General features: G+C 38.3%; 1 protein-coding gene across 2 annotated transcripts in view; it reads left to right on the top strand.

The window, feature by feature from the left end:
- EFHC2 (EF-hand domain containing 2) overlaps positions 1-22561 on the top strand; it is a 257613-nt gene that overhangs the window by 207632 nt on the left and 27420 nt on the right. For both annotated transcript variants that reach the window (XM_027875591.1, XM_027875590.1), the window contains 2 exons: positions 2126-2323; positions 3841-3933. In XM_027875591.1, the coding sequence (XP_027731392.1) occupies positions 2126-2323; positions 3841-3933 (291 nt within the window). The remainder of the gene's footprint in view (positions 1-2125; positions 2324-3840; positions 3934-22561) is intronic.

Here is a 22561-nt window from a genome sequence, read left to right as displayed (position 1 = left end):
TTTTTGAAAGATTCTTGAAACCGGGATAGTTGTTACAGAACTGGTAAAGAATAAATGTTCCAATTTTCTGAAATGGCCAGAAAGTGAAGTCATAACCTCTTTTAGCCTCGGTTTCCTTATTCATAAAATGGAGATCATAATAGTACCTACTTCTCCTAGTGTTGTTGTGAGGATCAAATGAGTTAATAATTGTAAAGTGCTTAACACAGTACATGGAACATAGTGAGTGCTATATAAATGTTAGATATTTTTATTATTATTAAAAGTATAAGTTGTTGACCTTGACTTCTAGTCCTGGAAAAGTTCTAGAACCTTATATGAAAGAGGTGGTTTGTGACCATTTAAAAGGGGAAGCATTCTTCACAAAAAGCCACCATGTTGGTTTTTTGTTTTTTTAAATTAAGAGCAAACCATGCCACAGTAACCCAATTACCTGTTTTGTTTTGTTGTGTTGTGTTTTGCTTTTTTGGAATTTTTTGATAAGTAAATTGGTAGATCAGGGGAATGCTATCGACATAATAAACTTTAGCAAAGTATTTGACAGGATCTTTTTAACCTTGTGGACAAGGTGGAAATAAAGGATTAAACACTTGATGGATTCTTAAAAGGTTAAATAGCTGGATCCAAAGAGTAGTCATTAATGGATTGATATAAAGTGAGGTATCCCGAGTTTCTGTTCTTGGCTTTGTGCTCATCAAGTGATTTGTCAGTGATAAAATAAAGTTAAATTTTGACAAATCTTAGATGATGCAGTGGATAGAACACTGGGCCTGAAGTCAGGAAGACTCATCTTCCTGAGTTCAAATCTGGCCTCAGACACTAGTTGCATTCAGTTTCCTCATCTGTAAAAATGAACTGGAGAAGGAGATGCAAACCATTCCAGTATCCTTGCCAAGAAAACCCCAAATAGGGTAACAAAGAGTCAGACATGACTTCAAACATGACTAAAAAACAAGTAAACACCAACAATATCACCTTTACAGATGATACAAAGCTGGGAAAGATAGCTAATATGATAGTCATGATCCAAAAAAACTCAACAGGTGAAATCAAGTGAAGATAAATGTAATGTTCTATACTCAAGTTCAAATTAAGTTAATATCAATATATATTGAATTGAACAAGCTACATTAAAAGAGAAATAATTTATAAAACAATGGCATCAGTAGTCCCTCTGTTCTATGCCCTAATTGGACCAAATCTAGAGTGTAGTGTTCAGTTTTAGGTGTTACATTTTAGGAAAATCATAGATAATAGGGAAGTTGGGGCCATATTATATAATAGGCGCTATAGGTACTGTGTCTATGAGCTACAAAAACTAAAAGACATATAAAAAAATTTGACTTTAAAAATGTCCTGATAAAAATGTTTTTAAAAAGACTCTTCTTTAATAAATATGTAAGAATTAGAATTATTTAAAAATGGCCTGGGGCACATGCTGTGTGACAACTTGCTAATGATATTGTAGAATGTATTCTTCATTAGATGTCAATTGAGCTGAATGCTGAGGTCTTGGAAGTCTGATTTTTGGATAACTGGGCCATTACTCTACGTAAATAAAGGAATCAGTATACATGGCTTTTGTATTTTAGAAACTATTTCTTATTCCCATCATGGATGGAGAAATTGAAAGAAAATAATCACCTCTTTTCCATTTAACTGTGCAAATCACAGAATCTATTACTCATCTGATGTATGTATGCCATCATGTTGACAGCAAAAACATTTTCCAAGTGCTGTTCAGTTTCAGTCATGTCTGACTCTTCATGATCCCATTTGGGGTCTTCTTGGCAAAGATACTGTAGTGCCTTACCATTTCCTTCTCTAGCTGATTTTACAAATGAGGAACTGAGGCAAATAGGATTAAGTGACTTGCCCTAGGTCACCCAGCTAGTAAGTGTCTGAGGCCAAATTTGAACTCAGGAGGTTGAGTCTTCCTCATTCCAAGTATCCATTGGGCCACCAAGCTGACAGCAAAAACATTTTCAAAGCACAATACTTTAAATCCGGTGCTTTGTTTTCTCTAAGAAATGGAAATCAAACATTGCGTGGAAAGCAAATAGTAGGTAAAAGTGGGTTTTTTTAAAATATTTTTTCCTGAATATATTTGCAATTTTCTTTACAGAGATGTAATGATGAATATAACAAATGGAAAACTTACAGAGCATGAGATTATGACAATTGGACGTTACTATAGTGTGAGAGAAGACTCTGATGCTGATCTGACTTTCCTTCTTGCACTTGCTCAAGAGCAATTGAAAAAATACACCTTTGAGGTTTTTGACAAAATGATTGCCATGTGCATATACAAGGATCAGGCCAAGTAAGTCTTAGTAGTTTATCCATGTGTTTTTTTTTGTTTGTTTTGTTTTGTTTGTTTGTTTTGCTTTGTTTTTAGGCAATTGGGGTTAAGTGACTTGCCCAGGGTCATACAGCTAGTAAGTGTCAAATGTTTGGTCTGAGGCCTCATTTGAACTCAGTTCCTCCTGACTTCAGGGCCGGTCCTCTATCCACTGGGCCACCTAGTTGCCCCCTAGTTTATCCATGTTAATTGATATTTTAAATTTCTCTTAACCAGAATGAGAAAGGGATTCATTTTTTTTTAACATTTTTAACAGAGAATACTTAGCCCAAGACTGCAAGGAATAGCTTAAACCAATCTCAAGGAGAATTTATTAAAGAGTTTATTCTTTCATCAAATTCATGATTTTGTGTTTGTTGATGAAATACTTTGACTTCAAGGGAAGCTTGCTCTTCTCCTTGAATTTTCTTTTTATCTATTGCCAGCACTCTTATAATTACTTCATGAGCTAAGATTTCAACAAGATTAAGCAGCATGACATTTGCTACCTTTTAATATTATTTTATGCTATGTAATGACCAACTATTTTGACTTCCATCGTCAAAAGAACATTTGCTATTAAATTCTGTATAATTTTTCTTTGAAATTAATAGAGAGCAAATCAACAGTTTATGTTTCTGAATTTGAATTTAATAAAATTTCAGTATAATTCAATTATTAAGAAATGTTGGATTCAAAGCATCCAGGAAATTTTTAAACCTTTGAGGTAAACAAAATCAATCCAACTTTTTCCTTACAAAATTTGGTATCTTCCTATCTAGAACAAGGAAGAGAAAAAATTTTTTGTTATCATCTCATATCTCAGCTTATTAGCTACAAAGAAACTTCTCTGCTCCTCATTGGCTTCACTTTTGCCATTTGTTGGCAAAAAAGGCATAGGGTGGTCTAATGGCTCTCTCTACTACTGGTCATTTTAATAGAAATTGATCAGTTTGTTGCATTGACTAAGCCTTCTGAAAAAATCTGGTCAGCATTAAAGGCCTAATTATAGCTTCAGGTTTTATGGGATCAGGTCCAAAGAAAACACTCGGAAAAAACCTTTGGGTCATATCATACTAGATTCTTAGGTCCTTAATTACTTAGAGCAAGTCATATCATCCTAGATTCTTAGGTCTTTAATTAATTGTCAGATTTTTAAATAGTTTTACACATCTACCTGATGAGTGGGTAAGAGGGCAGATTTTGTAGAACAATCCTTGTGTCTACAACTTTAGTGGTCTGTCCTGCCAATAACAAAGAATCCCAAACATGGAAGAAAAAACCACTACAAGTTTAGAATTCAGCAGTTTTTTTAGTGGAAAAATTTGATGAAATGCAATATCATTATTTTTCATTTTATTGAGTCCTAATTCCAGTTTTTATAAGACTTCTTCAAAAAGCTTATTTTAGGACATATGCATATTTTATCATTTTTGTTATTTAGTTGTTACAAAAAGAAAACAAAGATACACTTCCCATTCTATTTGTGTTTGCTGCAGAATAGGATTATTGCCCAGTTCAGCTGTCAGGACTCTCTGCAAGTCCTTTAGGATGCCTGTGTCAGATGATCTTTTAAGAGCATTACTATCCAAGTAAGTGATACATCAAATGATACATAGTTTTTATGTACATTTCAAAGCATATTTGGAGTTGTATAAGTTCTTTTTTTTATAACATTAATCAGTATGTATTTAAATATCTGTGACTGTGCTATTATACTTTGATAATGTTTTGACTTCACCAGGATGGCACACATCCATCTGAGTATTCAATGGAAAAGTTGGACCCACTAACATGGGACAGAAGAGGAAGCTGGGCCTGTTTTAGGGGTTTTGTGGGAAGCTAATCCGTGGGGGACCAAGACAGAATAAGCAGGGGGTTAAGGAGGAAACTAGGAACACTAAGCCCGAGACTACAAGGAATAGCTTAAACCAATCACAAGACAAGTTGAACAAAATACAGGATATGGAGAGAGGGACAGCAAGCAGAGCAGGATGGACAAACGTTAAAAACCAGAGAGGTTGAATATGATAATAAGATCATAAATGATCATAGGTCTGCAGTTAGATGGGACCTCAGACACCATTGAGTTCATTCTTCCTCCTCTCATTCCCCTGTCCCTCCATGTCTCAGGTAAACATTTGCTTCTGCTAAAAGACAAGGTACAGTCTAGTGCCCAAAGCCTGAGTGTTTCTTCTGCTATTCTGTTCTCTTTTTTTCCAAGAGAAAGTTTTTAACAGAAATTCAGAATTGCAATATAATTTTAAATGGTCATAAATTGAGTAAAAGATTACAAAAGGGATGCAAGATGTTTACTCTGACCACTATATATCTGTGTATGTATACACACACATGCATGACACACGCAGCTAATTTTATATCCATACAAAGAAAAAAATAAGATCACTCCTTGATTAAAAGTGACTCTAGTCTAATAAAGCCAATATTGTGACTGATGATAGTGGGTCTCTTTCCCTCTGACATAGCTAAAGCATTTTTGCATTTAATTCTCAGCAGATACTCAGATTCCCATGCTAGTTAGAATCTGTACTGGAATTAAAAAAATATTTACTGAAACATGTGACACCTCTTTAAATACTCAAAAACAGAAATCATTCTCTCCTTCCCAGGTTTTCTCTTCTCCCAGCTAAACATCCCCAAGTCTTTTCATCCCATTAGTATCTCTAGGGACACTAAGGACTTCTTTAACTTACTGTGCATAAGAAAAGTGCTTTATAAGCTTTAAGGGGCTTATATAAATGTGAATTAGATTAATAAGTCATCATCTTCTCAACATGATTTTCTTTCTTCCTTTGCCTTAAGGCAGCAAGAATTTTATGAAATTTGGGACAAGTCATTAGAAGTTAGACAATGTCTGTTTCTGTCCCAAGTGGCTAGCTCCACAATGGCTAAGTGATGTACTTGTAGACATCTTTTGTTCCTATGGATCAGTCACCTAATTTCCTAGTCAAGTGAAAATACTGACTAACTGGATTTGAAAGATGTTTCTTTCCCAGTGCCTCACTATGACCTGGGTCACATGCTAGATAGATTCCATCATCTGAACAGATTCCTTTATTCCTTTGAAAGACTGTCTCAATTCCTAATGGAACAATTAGCCCATGACTCAAATTTATATAGTTAATTCTTATTTTCCCCAAAGGCTTCATAGCACCTTACAAAATTTTTGGCCAAAGTCAGGCTTTCCAGGGCACTCCTATGGAGCCCTTCCATGCCCTGAATCCCTTTTGAACTATGTGGTTTCTGGTGAAAGTCACAAGTATGGAGTTAGATGAGAGTTTGTTCAGTACAAACCATACCCTGGGGTAATGTCACCCTCCTGCAGAAGGGCAGACACCTCCCAAGATAAAGCAGGGGCAGCTGCTTAACAGCTGTATAGCAATGCTGTATGAGCTGAGAACAGGAAGTGAAACATCAATAAAAATGTCCAGAAACAGTAGGAACTTTCTCCACTTGGTTGCCACTCATATATTTTTCTTGACCTTGTACTTAGATATTTAAATTCTTCTACAATTTGGTTTCTAAGTCCTCGCTCAATCTAGTCAGAACCATCTCTTAGACTGTTAATACAACCCAAGATAGATAAGTCCATATAGGTTTTCCATGCCTGGTTACCTCCAATCAGCCTACATCATTTTCAGTAGAATAAGGTCACTTCCCTTGCTGAACAAATTCATTTCTCTAATGCAGTCAACTTTCAAGCACACTTAAATGATCTTTGTGGTGGTAGTAATTCTGCGTTAGTTACAAGAATGCCACTTATTATTGACATAATGCCAAGACTCCAGGATAATTCATAAATGCTTGAATACCATCATCAAACTAGATGATGGTGTGTATCCTTTCTTCCTTTTTCTTTTTCAAATCTTGATTGCCCAAGTTCAACTTTTTAGACGGATGCTTTTTGAAGGTACTACCATTGCTTTCTCCGCCCCCTTTCCTGACATTCCTGACATTTTTATTCATGACGTAATTAGGTGCAATAACAACCTACACTTGTTATCTTGTATATACTTATTAAAAAAGAGCAAGACCCACCTCCTCTCTCCCCCTCCCCCACCAATGATTCAGAAAAGATTTTTTTGCTATTCGTGAATACAGCAGTAGATCTCTAGGAGCAGATAGCTCTGGACTCCATCATGGGAAGTCTTGAGGATAAACGATGAGTTCATTTGCTCCTTCCTCTACTGAGTGGCAAAGGACATTTAATTTAATGTATATTGTCATCGATAAAGCCTGTTAAAGCACTTGATTGTTGAAAATATTGGCCCAAATAGAAGTAACCTTACTTTTCAAAGAGAAGTTTTTGAAAATACCAAAGTGTATACCCTATATTATGAGAAACCAAAGCACATCCCCACAAAAAAAAACCAAAACCCATAAACTCTCCTTGAAATCCTTATCTTCAATTCAACAGCAAATACTTAAGTGCCTAATATATGTCAAGCACTGTGCTAAGCCCTGGGAAACAGACGATCCTCTGAAAAGATCTTTTCTTTAGTATTTGCTTTTTGAGGCCTGCACTTTGGTTACTCATCCTTTAGATACCACTGTTCCCCTGGCAACCTCCTCCCAGCCTGTGTTTTTCTAACCACGTGGCTTCTATCAGCCGAGCTTACTCTGTAAAGGCAGGTGACTCCTCTAGAACAAAGCCTTCCATAATGGAAACGTGAATGTGGTTTTAAACAGGTTAACATGATTACACCAGGCTCTCTCAAGCCTTGTCACCTGCACCCTCTCAAAACTCTTTCTTGCTCCTCTTCCCTCTTGGGAGATATCTCACAGCAGCACTGCACAAGGTGTATTGGGAGCTGTTGCTATGGAAATGAGTAGTCATCACCACAGAGGAAGCTATGATTACCCTCCAGTACCTAAGATTCCCAAAACCCTTGCATCTCCTCTGCATGCATTCATTATCATGACTATAAGATGACCAGTATTTTATTATTTTCTTGCTGAAAAAACAAAACCTCACCTTATATTTGGACCAATACAGTATTTTATTTTCTCTGTGTTCCTCATTTGGCAATTGTGGTCTACTTTGCCATTGGAATTTGTGTGGAAAGTTGTTAAGATTCTGAGCTGGAATGCTCTGTAGCTCCTTGCTTTGGGGTATTTTGAGAACAGAGCCTTTTATGTAACCAAATTTAACTTGGCAATTTTGATAATGGATCTTGGCAATCCTTAGTTTCTGTGCTTAGCTATTCATGCTTTACAGGGAGAGGGGTTGGAATAGATGTCTTTCCAATTCTGTCATTCTATGATTCAATGGCCATGGTCCACAGTCTCCACTCTTCTTTTGTAGTTAAACTTCATGCATTTTACTGGATGGTTCAGTGTGTACCCCATTTTATTAGTAAATATGCCAAGAGAGGCCAAAACACATTTCGAAAAATAAATCTAGGTTTATGTGCATGCTATCATCATCCTTTGCGTCATGTATCCTGGGCCATTTCCTTAATTAAAGAAACCAGATTGGTTGGAGGATTCTTTTTTTGGAGTCAAGTTATCAACCCCTTCATTACATGCCAACCAGAATACGACTTTGCCCAGCAACCTCAAACCCAATCCTCCATCCCCCCAAAATGAAACAAAAGCTTTCTTGTTTCTACTAAGATGTAACCCCCTTTAGAGTAGGGACCATCTCATTTTCATCTTTATGTCTGCAGGACCTAGGACAAATTCAGTAAATGCGTTTTGAAGCATTGTGGTACACTTCCTTCACAAATTGGGTCCCCAGGAGAGGTACCTCAGACTCTGGGTACTCTATAGATCCACATCCAGTTATTAATGATAGCTCACAAGCCCCTATTGTTATGTTGACTTTTATTCTATTTAGCCAGAGGGTACAATTAGTTCAAAGCATTTAATGAAATGGGCAGCTAAGTGGCACAGTGGATAGGGTGCAGGGCCTGGAGTCAGGAAGATCTGAGTTAAAATCCAACCTCAAATACTTACTAGTTGTGTGACCTTGGGCAAGTCCCTTAACCCTGTTTGCCTCAGTTTCCTCCTCTGTAAAATGAGCTGGAGAAAGAAACGGCAAATCTCTCCAATATCTTTGCCCAGAAGGAAGAGTTGGACAAGACTCAAATGGCTGAACAACAACAATTTAATGAAATAACACAGAAAGATTTACAATAGAACATTCTCCCTATAAACCTTGTATACAGTCTCCCACCAGTATATGTCCCATCAGGAGGAGAGTGAGCGTGAACAGGGATCATGCACCAGGCACAGCTCGTATATATGATACTGCAAGAACCCTGATGTCTTCTGGTTATGTCATTGTGCTGTTTATACTGAGCCAGCTTCTTCTGGGGCTCAGCATCTCTACTGAGTGCAAGCTCTGCTGGTCTCTACTGATGCATTGCTTTGTTGGTCTTGGCATCTTTTTTCCGGGGCATTATTCCCTACTCCTGTCTTCAGGGTTCATTTCTTTAGGGCCAGAAAAGCCAGCTCAGCTGCTGTCTGCTGCAGTATAGTAGCACTCTCACTGATAAGGCTGGATAAGTTCTTTAGTCATAGTCACCAAGCCTCCCCCCCCCTAAAAAAAGTGAACAGAGTGCCTGTCCCCAGGCCAAAGTTAGATCTTTCCTTTTTGACCCTTTTGTCCCAGTAGAGATCAAAGGTTACATTACAGATAACTATTTAATTTAGAGTTCCCTCACTTTTACCAAAATGCTTTCAGGTTTAGCTGCAAAAAGCTTGAGGCAGCAGAAAAGGTAGATTAAGGAGGCGGGGTCAGTATTCTCCAGCTTCAAGGACCCAAAATCTTCTCTTTGATACCCATACCTATTAGTAGCAAAGCCTGATTGCTTTGATGTTATATCTTGGCATGCACAAACCTCAGTGTTCCTATAAAAGAATTTGAAATAATACCTTCTGACAAGAGTATTGATAGTTTTTACAGTTAGTAAGCCATTTATCATTTTTGGTAGGTGGCCCATGAATTACTTCAATGTCACATTAAAGTGACTTCTTTTGAAAACTCCTACCAAGCTTAGCAGGAAAGGGGACATTTTGGGATAATTATTATCTCGAGTAAAACAAGAGAAATTACCTTCCTCTCCCTTCTATGATGTGCCAAGAAATAATAATAGAATCAGAGGTAAAGGAATTTAGATTTTATTAAGAGGCTTTGGGTTATACAAAGTGTGGCATTATAAGGGACTGATATTGATTTTTTTAAACAAATATGTCAAAACTTATATAGACTGATATAATTTATACATGCAAATTTCATAAATAATAATGATAGTTGACATTTATTTATACAGCACTTTTCAGTTTACAAAGTGCTTCATACAGACAATCTTGTTTGATCTTCCAAACAACCCTATGAGTTAGGTGCTACATATATTATCATACCCATTTGACAGATTAGGATATTGAGGCTCTGAGAATTTACGTAACTTCCCTAGGGTCACACAAAGAGATGATAAAGGACTTGGGGTGTTGAAAAACAAGTTTCTCTTGATGCCAAGCCTAGCATTCTTTCCACTGTACCACATTCTGCCTAAATGTAGTCATAGGAACTACACTCATTTTAATGATGTTCAGAGCAGTTTGGGGATTGTTTTGAATTGTCTCCAGGGTCTGTATTTTGTTCTTTGGAATATACTCGCCAGCAGCAAATCTATAGTCCTTGAAGGTGGATTTGAATTTTGAAGAGTGAAAAAACTCACCCTAGCTGAACTCGGTAAAGGAGGCAAATAGAATCAATCTAATATGGTTTGTGGGTTTGTTTGTGTAAGTAACAATACTAGCTTTCCCCATAAGACAATTAAAATGGCTGCAGCAACCGTATCAGAAGTTCCCGAAAGCAGATTGAGCCATCCAATTTCCCTGTGATTCAGTGAATAAGTGACCTATGCTTCACTGGTGTCAACAGAATGTCCAGATTGATAGAGAATGTTGGGTGGATCCCCTGGGCAGGATTTGTGGGAGGACATGGACAGGAGCTAGCCACACAGAACGAACAGGGATGGATGGGCTGTGATCTTCATGATCATTGTAATGTATATATGTATATGTATATTATATATATGTGTATATATATATATATAATATATATATACAAACACACATATACATGTATGTTACATACATGTATAGTATTGATGTATCAATTTAAGGTTTGTGATGCGTTTTTAAAATATTAACTCATTCTATCTTCACAACAGCCCTGGAAGGTAGGTACTATTACTACCCTCATTTTACAGGTGAGTTCACTGAGGCAGACAATGCAGAGCCCAATATCACCTAGCTAGTCTCTGAGACAGTATTTGAACTCGGGTCTTCCTATTCCAGTTCCAGAGGTCTATCTGCTATACTGCCTGTCTGCCACAGAGATGAGATCGCAGGTCCATTGAAGTATATTAAATGAATAAGGTGGTGCTCATAGTGGAGAAACACAGAAGTAGAGCAGGGCTGCCATGTCAAGAGTTCCTTCACCACTTGTTAAGACTGGATGTTACTCATAAACATCATGTAAATGTGATGGCAGTGTGCCTCCTCATTTTGTTGCCTCCAGAAAAAAAGGGGTGAAATTCCACAGACCAGGTTAGTTTCTCAGCAGTGTATGAATTCCCCTTATCCTGAATCCTTGTTGTCAATTTGATGAGGATTATGCTCTGGAATTGATTCTGTCCTCTGAACAAGATATGAATTTGCCTTCTGTATACTTACTGCCCCCTTGGCATCATTACTGGTAATTGCTTGATGGTTACTGATTGCTGGCTTATTCCCACACCTCAGATGTACCCTTGAAAATGGGATTAAACTTGAATTTCAGAGGCAGGAGGACTGAGGGCAGGCAGAGAGAGAGAGAGAGAGAGAGGAAAGGAGCTGTACACAGATTTGAACTCAGCTCCCTAAAGGAAGGTTAGCATGTCTACATGACCCCTACAAGATGCTGGCATCAAATCATGAGACCAAGCAGAGGAATTTCTGGACAAAGCCAGAGACAGAGCCAAGGGACAGAACTGCAGTGTAGAAGTGCAAAGGTGAACTTTGTCCTTCACTGGTATTGTGAGTTAGGTGGACTGTGCAGGTCTGGGAGAGAAGGCAGATAATGTCGCTACTCCTATTGATCCTAAATGTTTTCTCTTTTAGAGAGCTCCACTTTGAGTGCAGTATCAATCTGGAGGATTGCGTAGGTCCCCAGTGAAATGATAATCACAGAAGTGGAGAGTTGCAAAACTTTCCTCTCTGAGGGAAGGCCATCCAGATTAGTACTGGAGCTGTTGGAGGACTGTTATCTACCCTTGGGATGCAGATACTTAGGAGAGGGAAGAAGAGTTGGACCACTTGCTAGTAGCCATTTGTGGGTTTTTTTTGGTCAGGTTAAAGCCTTCTTTGTATCAGTGTCCTGTTATTCTAAATACTTGCATGGGAGCTAAGGCCCCTTTCCTATTGCATGTGTGGAGAGTCAGACATGAACCAAATTGCTATCAAGAAAAATCCTGATAAGGACAAAATGAGTGAAATTCTGGTGCTTTTCAAAGAAACTCTTGAGTTGAGGCATAAGGCAAAGAGAAAATTATTGAGAAACCTCCAAGATTAACCCCACTCTGTATAAACCCAACTTTATATTTCCAGGTAGAAGGTTAACATTGGCCTGCATTGCTACATTTCTAATGGTTGACACATCTTTGTTTTGAGAGTAAGAAAGTGAAATGTTTTCTTTTTTTGTCAGAGTTTGGTCATCACATGATGGTGGATTTTATAAGATGGATACCTGATAAAAATGAGCAGAAAATCCTCATTCTGTCATTAACTTTCAGTTGTGACCTTCATTGAGTTACTACAACCATCTGTGTGGCTCGTTAGCTCTCTTCCTGTTAGAATCCTAGCCTCAAAATTTCCAGACTAATGCTTTGCTTACTGGGCCTGAGTCCCTGTAGTGAAATTAATTTGACTTTACCACGCAACAAACTGTGGCAAGTTGAATTTTCCATTTAAAAAAAATAGTTGGCAACTTCAGTGGAAAGGGAAGTGTGTGAACTGGTTCCATTTGTTAAGTGTCAGGTTATTTTTCTAAATTAAAGCATGGTGCAGATTTTTAAATGAGATTTAATTCAGTGTACACTGACATTTACTCTCAAGCTTCCTACCACAAAGAAATATTGTTATTAACAGAGCTAGTTAATACTTTCCTTATTATTCTATCTCCCAACCCTCCAGTTATAGAAACTAGAACTACACATGACCACTTATTGGTTGTTTTTCAGTTTGATTGGTCTTTGCCAGGGTTTGTCTTTGGATCTCCTTATAATCACCTAAGCATGCTATGTATGATCAACTCCCTGAATACACAAGTCACCTGTATTTTCTGTATTTCCACACTTTTGGTTCTCTTGGATATGATAACCCTTTCCTTAGGATCTAATTCAACAAGGCTGTGAGCATCAACTGATATTTTGCAAAGCATTTTTTACTTTACCCTTCATCCTCAGTAGGAAATCTCACCATTTCCTCTTGTAAACACACCTTCCCCAACTTTCTTGCTTTTCAGGGAGTTAACATACTCAGGGAATTCTCTGTCTTAACTAATTTCACCTTCCTTGCATTCTCTATTTCACCTTTCTTCCAGAACTACCTCCTCTCTTCCTTCTGTCTAACCTCCCAACTCCTTCAACAAGAATTAAGTCACATTATAAGACCATACACAACTGTGCAACAGAGATCCTCCTGGTGTAATCATGACTACCCTGGCCCCTAAATTTCACTCCTCCTTGAGTGTTTTCACCCCACCCCCTAGTACCCAAAAGGCATGTGGAGGTATCTAGTATCTCCCATTGGTTCCAGCCTCCACCATTTGTGTGCCCCCAGTTTAGGGTCCTCTGTACCCCAGTTCCATTAATCCATTTAATAGATTTGATTTTACAAAGAAATATTTACGTTAGAGGAATAACAAGAATAAATATACAAACATCTCTACCCAACACACAAGGTATAATCCTCCCCTACATCATCTCAGTCTTTGAAGAGGGGAGCAGGATTAGATTCTTAGCATAACTCAGTTTCTATATAGCTTGGTTCTTCCAAGTTCCAATTCCAAAGCAGCTAAACCCATCTTGGGTCTGAGCAGTAGACACCCTGGCAGCAACATCTAGCCTAGAGTCTTGTCTCTAAAGTCACCATGGCTCAACTCCTAGATCTAGAGACCTTCTGCCTACATCAAAACTGAGAAGGACAAACAAAACAGACCAAAACCCCACACCAGATCCTTTAGACCACAGGATCTAAAAGGGATGGGGGACACAAAGGTAGCCCTTTCTCCCACCTGGCTCAGATCATGGCATCCGTTCTATGGGTGAACTACACCTTCACCTCCTCTGAACACTACCAGAAAAAAAAGAGAAAGCTTGTCCCCATCTAGTGGTATTAAAGATGCAGACTGTTCCAGCTATGCAAACAGTGGAAGAGGGCTGTTCCCACTAAGTGGTAGGGGAACACAAATGTCTTCTCCCAGAAGCAGACTCCTGAAGAATCCCACATGGGCGCCTCTATCTTATAGATCTCATCATGTATAAATCTACATTACACAGGAAGAATGTCCTAATCTTAGTGTAGTGAAGAATAAGTCACCAGAGCTTACTAAGAATGTTTATCAGAGCAGCCTATGCCAAAGGATAGAATTGTTGGTTAGAACTGTAGAAACCACCTCTTTGCCCTTTAGTACAAAGTGTCTTTTGATCTATTAGGGGAAAGGAAGCATTTGCCAAGCATTTGGCAGCAAGAGTATTCCTGGGGGAACCGCCAGCTCTGCCTTTCCTCTCCGTTGTTTCTAGTCCTTATTAAGTTTTATCAATACTTTAAAACCATTTGCCTGGCTGATCTTTTGTTAATGGTACCATAACATTAATTGAAAGAGAGTATAAGAATTTGCATGGGTTTATCCTCAACCTTCAGAACACTTGATGAGAGATATTGATAATGGCAAAGACCAGGCAAACTGATAAATAACCAATAAGTGGTCAAGTGTAGTTCCCATTCCTGAGATGGTGAGGAAGTGAAAAGAATTCATTCAAGATAATTTAAGCTAGGAACAAGGGCTGTGGACCTTCCATTGTGAGAAACAGATCAGAGCAGCCTCACAGATACCTGAATGACCCTTTTGTGCACCAGTGAGACAGAGATTGGAGGACTATTTTCATGACAGATCTGAAGAGGTATTAACTAGTGTGAGACAGGTAGCTTAGGTCTAGGCAATATCACTTCTCTGATACAGAAACAGGGGTGGGAAGCAGCAAACAAGGCAGAATCCCATTAGATGACCGGTAAAAAGCCTGAAAAACAAGGGCAGAACAGCAGCAAAAAGTGGAAATTTAGCAGATCATAACTACTTCGAGATTAGCACAAGAGCAGAATGATTATCTTCCCAACTTTACTGGTAGTGAATATGGGGTGGAGCCCAGAGGCATTGGAGGTCAGGACCACTCCCAGGAGCAACAAGAGGCAGAACCACTAAGGTTCTCTAAGGCAGTCAATCAGTTAACATTTATTAAGCACCCACCATGTGCTAAGCACTGTGTTAGCTGCTGACGATACCAGGAAAAGCAAAAAAGCAGTCTCTGCTCTCAAGGATCTTACAGTCTAATGAGGGAGACAACGTGCAAACAAGTAGGTACAAACAGGATATGTAAAAAATAAATTGGAAATAATCAGGAGAGGGAAGGCACTGGTATTAAGAGGGATCAGGAAAAGCTTCTTGTAGAAGGTGGGATTTTAGCTGAGATTTGATGAAAGCCAAAGTATCCATAAGGCAGAGAAGGGGAAAGAGAGAATTCCAGACATGGGGGACAGCCAACAAAAATACCCAGAGTCTAGACACGTAACGCCTTGTATGAAGAGCAGCCAAGAGGCCAATGTCATTGGATTGCAGTGGGAATGGGTTGGGGAATAAGGTATAAGAAGACTAGAAAGGTGGAGGGACAGGTCATGGAGGGCTTTGAATACTAAAGAGAGGGTTTGTATACTTGATCTTGAAGGTGATAGGGAGTCACTGGAGTTTATTGAATGGGGGGCAGTGTGTGTGTGTGTGTGTGTGTGTGTGTGTGTGTGTGTGTGTGTGAGACATAGATGTGTACTTTGGGAAGACTAATTTTACAGCTGAGTGGATGGTTGGCTGAAGTAGGGAGGGAATTGAGATTTGGAGGTCAACCAGCAGGTTATTGCAGCAGTCTAGGCATGAAATGAGGGACTGTACCAGGCTAGTGATAGAGTCAAAGGAGAGGAGGGCACGTATATATGAGAGATGTTACAAAAGTACAATTGACAAGCCTTTGCATCATGTTGGATATGACACCTAGGTTGTAAGCCTGATTTTCTAAGATTATGGTGATAACTTCAATAGTAACTGGGGAGTTCAGAAGAGAGAAAGATATAGGGGAAGGAGAGTAGTAAGTTCAGTTTTAGACAAGTTGAGTTTAAGATTATCTGTGGGTCATCCAGTTTGAGATGTTAGCGGTTGGAAATGTGGGACTGGAGGCAAAAAGATTAGGGCTAGATAAGTAGATTTGAGAATTGTCAGCATAGAGATGATAATTGGATCTGTGGGAGTTGATGAGATCATCAAGTGAAGTAATATGGAGGGAGAAAAAAAGAGGGTACAGGACAGAGCTCTAGGGAAGAGAGTATGACATGGGTGAAGACCCAGTAAAGGAGCTTAAGAAGGAGCAATCCGATAGGTAGGAGGAGAACCAGGAAGACAGTAGTGTCATGGAAACCTAGAGAGAAAAGAGTGTGAAGGAGAAGAGGCTGTTTGATGGTGTCAAAAGCTGCAGAGAATTCTAGAGCAATAAATAGTGGAGACCATTAGATTAATGCCATTAAGAAAACATTGATAACTTTAGAGAGCTGTTTTGGTTGAATGAGATATTCTTTAACCAAAATATTCAGTTGTTTCAGTTATGTCCTACTCTTCGTGACCCCATTTGGGGTTTTCTTGGCAAAGATATTTGGAGTAGTTTGCCATTTTCTTCTCTAGCTCATTTTACAGATGAGGAAACTGAGGCAAACAGGGTTAAGTGACTTGCCCAGGGTCACAGAGCTAGTTAATGTGTGAGGCCAGATTCTCACTTGGGAAGATGAGTCTTCCTGATTTCAACCCTAGTGTTTTATTAACTTCACCACTAAGCCACCCCTATCCAAGATATAAGGCAGACAGAGTTAAGACTAAATTTTTTCCTCTTGTTAGAGCCTGAGTTTTCCAAGGATGAGTTTCCTTTTTGATGAGTGCTTGGATCTGTGGGAGATTGTACACATTTGTGTATGGGAGACTGATTTGATTGAATGATTACATTGATCATCCTCGCCCTTTCCCCCCAGCCCCCACCATTACTGTCTAAATATTTTTCTTTTTTACTTAATGGTTCTTGAATGGTGTTAGTAGGGGATGATAGAACATATTTAAAATCAACTGAATATGACCCACCATACCCAACTAGTGATGCCATGACAGAATTGGATGAGATACCCTTTATAACTGAGTTCACAGTGGGGATGATATTCAGCTTTCTTCTCCATCAAATGCATTCTCCACCAAGAGACCAGATAGGGAACCATGAATAGAATAGCAAACCAAAAATATATTTGGGATAGAGTAGCAAAAGAAATAACAGAGAAGTCAAGTAATGGAATCCTCCTCAGCTTCCTTCCCTCGTCCCCCTCTCTCATGTGTACAAAGGGTATATATAATGTGCTTGCCTTCTGCTTGGCTTTCTCTATTCTCCTTCTGCCAAGGCTAGTACGAGGATTACTCGTCTGCCATTTTCTGCATTCATTGCTACCATCTACAGTTGCGCTGTCTTCTGCTGTTGGCCTCTGTTTCAGAAGCACCAACCTGTCAAACCTTTGCCTTCTGCTCCTTCTCGCTGCCTCTTATTTGCTGATTTGCAGCTCTTCTTTGCCCCCATCCTGCTCCTGGTTCCCACCAGGGCAGGTGTGTCAGCTGCCTTGGACACTGTTATCACTCTTTATGTTGTGAAGCCTGAGCTACATCCTGTGGGCTAATCAGTATACCTTCAATCCCTTCATTGAACAGCTTCATAGTAAAGCTTTTCGGTTACCTGCCTGTGAGACTTCTCTGACTCATACTTCCCAACATAAGGTCACCTGCTGGGTCAGTTTGGACAAACCCGTGGAGTCTCTTCTCTGACTCAGGATACCTCTCCCATTGATAATCGACACAGCACCTTATACTGAGTCTCTTAGATGCTGGGAATAAACACATACACACCTTTCAATGTGTCTTTTCAATTTTGTCATGCCCCACTAGGTAGCAGTGGATGGCAAAAAAAAAAATGTATGAGATTTTGGCAATTTTCAAAAAAGGTAAATTAAATGGCACAAGCTCTCTGCCATTGACCTTTTGTTCATTGACATGACAAAGGTTTCTCTTTCACTTACACATGTGTGCTTTTTTTCTCCAATTTATTATTTTTTAAAACACTCATTTTTAAAATTTTGCGTTCCAAGTTCTCTCTCCCTCCTGCCCCTCCTCCACCCATTAAGAAGGCAAGAAATATATCAATTTTATATGTGAAATCATGAAAAACATATTTCCATATTAGCCTTGTTGCAAAAAAGCTAAGAAATATAAAGAAAGAGGAAAAAATATGCTTCAATCTGCATCCAGACTATCATTTTTCTCTCTGGAGGGGGATAGCATTTTTCACCATGGGTCCTTGATCATGGGTCATTGTATCAATCAGAATAGCTAAGTCATTCACAGTTGGTCATCATATAATATTGCTGTTACTGTATACAGTGTTTTCCTGGTTCTGCTCACTCATTTTGCCTCAGTTCATATAAGTCTTCCAGGTTTTTCTGAAACCATCCTCCTCTCCATCTCTTACAGCAAAATAGTACTCCATCACAGTCATATACCATAACTTATATTTCTTCAGTTGATTAGTATCTGCTCAAATTTACAATTCTTTGCCTCAACAAAAAGAGCTATGCATATAGGTCATTGGTACATATAGGTCCTTTTTTCTTTTTCTTTGATCTCTTTGGGATACAGACCTACTGATGGTATTGCTGGGTCAAAATGTATGATTGGATCAGTTCACAACCCTACCTGCAGGGCATTGGTGTCCCTAGTTTTCCACATCTCCAACATTTATCTTTTCCCTTTCTGTCATGTTAGCCAATTTTATAGGTAAAAGGTAGCACCTCAGAGGGATTTTTTAAAAATTTGCATTTATCTAATCAATAGTGATTTAGAGCAGTTTTTTCATATGCATACAGATAGCTTTGATTTCTTCTGAAAACTGGATGTTCATATCCTGTCATCCCTTATCAACTGAGGAATGACTCATATTCTCATACATTTGACTCAGTTCTCTATATATTTGAAAAATTAGGCCTTTTTCAGAGAAACTTGATATAAAAATTTTTCCCAGTTTACTGCTTTCCTTCTAATCTTGACTGCATTGGTTTTGTTTGTACCAAAACTTTTTAATTTAATGTAACCAAAATTATCTCATTTTACTTCCCATGATCCTCCCTAACTTTTGTTTGATCATTAACTCTTCCTTTATCCATAGATCTGACAGGTAAAATTGTCCATGCTCCCCCAACTTGTTTGTGATATCACCCTTTATGTCTAAATCTTGTACCCATTTTGACCTTTTCCTGGTAGATAGCACGAGATGTTGGTCTATGTCAAGTTTCTGCCAAACTGCTTTGTAATTTTCCCAGCAATTTTTGTCCAATGACGAGTTCTTGTTCCAAAACCTTCGATCTTTGGGTTTACCAAACACTAGATTCCTATGGTCATTTCCTACTATATTCTACTATGCTAAATCTGCTCCATTTACTACTCTGTTTCTTAACCAGTACCAGATTGTTTTTATGATTACTGTTTTGTAATATAGTTTGAAATCTGGTACTTCTAGGTTGCCTTTCTTAACATTTTTCCCCATTGGTTGCATTGATATTCTTGATCTTTTGTTCTTCTAGATTTTTATTTTTTTTAGCTCTAAATTTTTTTTGGTAGTTTGGTGTGACACTGAATAAGCAAACTAATTCATGTAGAATTGCCGTTTTTATTATATTGGCTTTGTTTACCCAATGAGCAAGTAATATTTCTCCATTTGTTTAGATCTGTCTTTATTTGTTTTAAATGTATTTTGTAACTGTGATCATATAGTCCCTGGGTTTGTCTTGGTAGGTAGACTCCCAAGTATTTTATATTGTCTGCAGTTAGTTAAAATGTAATTTCTCTTTCTATCTATTCCTGCTGGACTTTGTTGGTAATATATAAAAATGCTGATGATTTATATTGATTTATTTTATATCCTACAGCTTTGCTCAAGTTGTTATACCCATTTGCTTTTTAAGGGTTTGGTGCTTCACAGAGCACGTTTCAAGTCCTTCATTCTCCTTTTGGGAAAGAACCTTAAATTCCTTTAAAAATCAACCCAAACTTCTATTCCTTTTATTAATATAACTATTAGTCTTGTCCTCTCTTGTATAGTAGTTCAGAACCATCATTGAATTCTTAAATAGAATCACAAGTAAATCCCTATGGGATTTCACCTTTAACAATAGTTACAACCTGACAACATGAAATCCCTCTAATTTCTTTTGAAAGAACTTTGTCATATTGTATAAAGTATATATGTGTATACACAGACACATACACACACACATAATTACATGGCCTTCTTCAGGGTTATTAGCTATTGTTAGTTGTATCTTATATACTCCCAAGGCCAACAATTTGGTAAGACACTCGAGGAGTAAAGATATTCCCTAAATGACTGAAATTTTAAAATTCTGTCCTATCCTTTTAGGTGGCAACTGCCATCTCCACTGTGCCACTGTTTTTTTTTTTCCTTCTATAATTCCCAGGACTCAGGTCACAGATCATCTCCTATGACACAGAATGATCAAATTCGGAATGTAGCAAATGTGCTTATCTATATTTTTCTGTGAGCAATTTTGTCAAAGGTGCACAGCATCTGAAATCTATATTTAGAGAGCTACTCTCATTGATATATCTGGTGGGGATTCTGATGAAGTGTCACCTTTTAAAAAAAAACTTATAAGACTTAAGTAATATCCAGGAGCATCCTGAATCTTACTGTGACCATGGGAGGTGTCTCAGGTTATTTAATCTGAAAATAATTTTCTGACAATTGATAGAAATTGATGAAGAAACAATAAATGTACAAGTGTAGTAGATATTCATACTGAGGGAATTTCTTTCCAAGGCTTCATGCAAAAGTGAAGTTTCTTGCAAAATATCTTTCATTTATGGTGTGCTTCAGTTCTTCACAGGAAGAAAAGAAGGAAGTAAGGGAGGGTAGGAGAAGGGAGGAGGAGAATGAAGGGAAGAGAAAGGAAGGAAAGGAAGAGAGAAAGACAGTAGGAAATAGAAAAGAAAGAAGGAAAAGAAAAAGAAAGAAGGAAATAAGGGGAAAAAATGAAAGGAAAAAGAAATGTGCCTGCATTTTGGCTACAAATTTTTCCATAAACAGAACACATCTATTAAATGATTCTGTATGTGTTAGCATGATGTCTGTGCCAAAATCCAATGAATAAACAGTGGTTGAGAGAAGCAAGTGAAGGCAAAATCCCAGAATCCTCAATTAACCAGATCATGAATAAAGGAATTTCAAGGTGTTCTGTTTCCCTCCTACAGCTTTAATCTACCCCTACTTTCTTTTAATTGCTTTTTCAATATGACTTCATTTTGTTATATTTCTCTTTAATATTGATAATTTTTATTATTTCCTCCATGATCCTTTCTCTGTAGTGTTTTCTAAAAAAATAAAGAAAAAGCCTTAGGTTGTGAGTTAACTTGTTTTTTCGTGGTTTGCTTTTTATAAGGTTTCTTTTAAAAGGTTTTCCCTAGTGAATTCTTTTTAATAGAAAAATTCAACAACTCTCTTGCTGAAGGTGTGGATCATGACACTCTGGGGGGAGTTTCTGGGAAGCTCTGAGAAGGTTGCATAGGCTGCTTGCTTGAAATTTAGCTAAAAAAGAGTATCAGTGCCTTTTGGGGCTGAGGAATCTGCAAAACTTAGTCAAAGTCTAAGAAAATAAGAGAATAAATAATAAATATTTATTAAATGCTTACTATGTACCAGGCACTGTGCTAAGATACAAAAAGAGGCAAAAGATAGTCCCCTCTTTTAAGGAGTGCATAATCTAATGGGAGAAAACAACGTGCAAACAAATAATGTACAAACAAACTATATATAATATAAATAGGAAATAATGGAGAGGGAAGACACTAAAACTAAGAGCTGGGAAAGGCTTATAGTAGGTAGGATTTAGTTGGGTCTAAAAGAAAATCAAGGAAGGCAGTAGGTGGAGATGAGGAGGGAGAGTAGTCTAATGATGGGGTATAGTCAGTGAAAATGCCTAGGGCCAAGAGACAGAGTGTTCAGTTTGTGGAACAGCCAGGAGGCCAATAGCATTGGTTCAAAGAGTACTTGGCAGGGAGTAAGATGTGAGAAAACCAGAAAGATGGAAGGGGGCTAGGTTATGGAAGGCTTTGAACTCCAAATAGGATTTTGTATTTGATTGTGGAGGTAATAGGAACCCACTGGAGTTTACGGAGTGAGGGGAGGGATGTTGGTGCCATGATTGGATCTGTGCTTTAGGAAAATCACTTATTGGCTAAATGAGGGATGGATTGGAAAGGGGAGAGATTTGAAGCAGGCAAACCCCCAAGCAGGCTTTTGCAATAATCCAGGCATGAGGGCCTGCACCACAGAAGAGGATAAAAACATTATTTCTCCCCCAAGGACTTCTGGTTAAGATGGCAACTTGAAAGGTTTTAGAGAACCAATTCTATACCAGATAAACCCCAACAAATATATGAAAAAGAGTTCAGATAAAGAAAACTGAAAAGAAACAAAAGTAAGCTTCTTCATCCACTCCAGACCTGTAAAGAAAAACTACTGGAGAAGGGAAGAGGTATCAGGGGAAATCATGGAAGTCAGTGGAGGTAAGGAGGGAAACTGAGTCAAGGAAACCAGTGAAATATCTTGCAAATGGTCCTGAAACCAATCAGCTCTTTGAATCAGGCTGGAAAGAGAGGGGGGATGTCACAAGCCAACATGAGCTCAGGTTATTGGGGCCTTGAAGCCAAATCCTGGGCCTGGCCTGGCAGACTAAAAATGGGAAAGAAAACCAGCCCCACTATGTTACTGTGGAAGGAGATGGGACCTGGCT

Source organism: Vombatus ursinus, unplaced genomic scaffold (genome assembly GCF_900497805.2).
Source record: "Vombatus ursinus unplaced genomic scaffold, bare-nosed wombat genome assembly UNPS02014809.1, whole genome shotgun sequence".
Classification (NCBI taxonomy): domain Eukaryota; kingdom Metazoa; phylum Chordata; class Mammalia; order Diprotodontia; family Vombatidae; genus Vombatus; species Vombatus ursinus.
The sequence above is the reverse complement of the archived record's forward strand: the minus strand, read 5'-3'. Positions and strand labels throughout refer to the sequence as shown.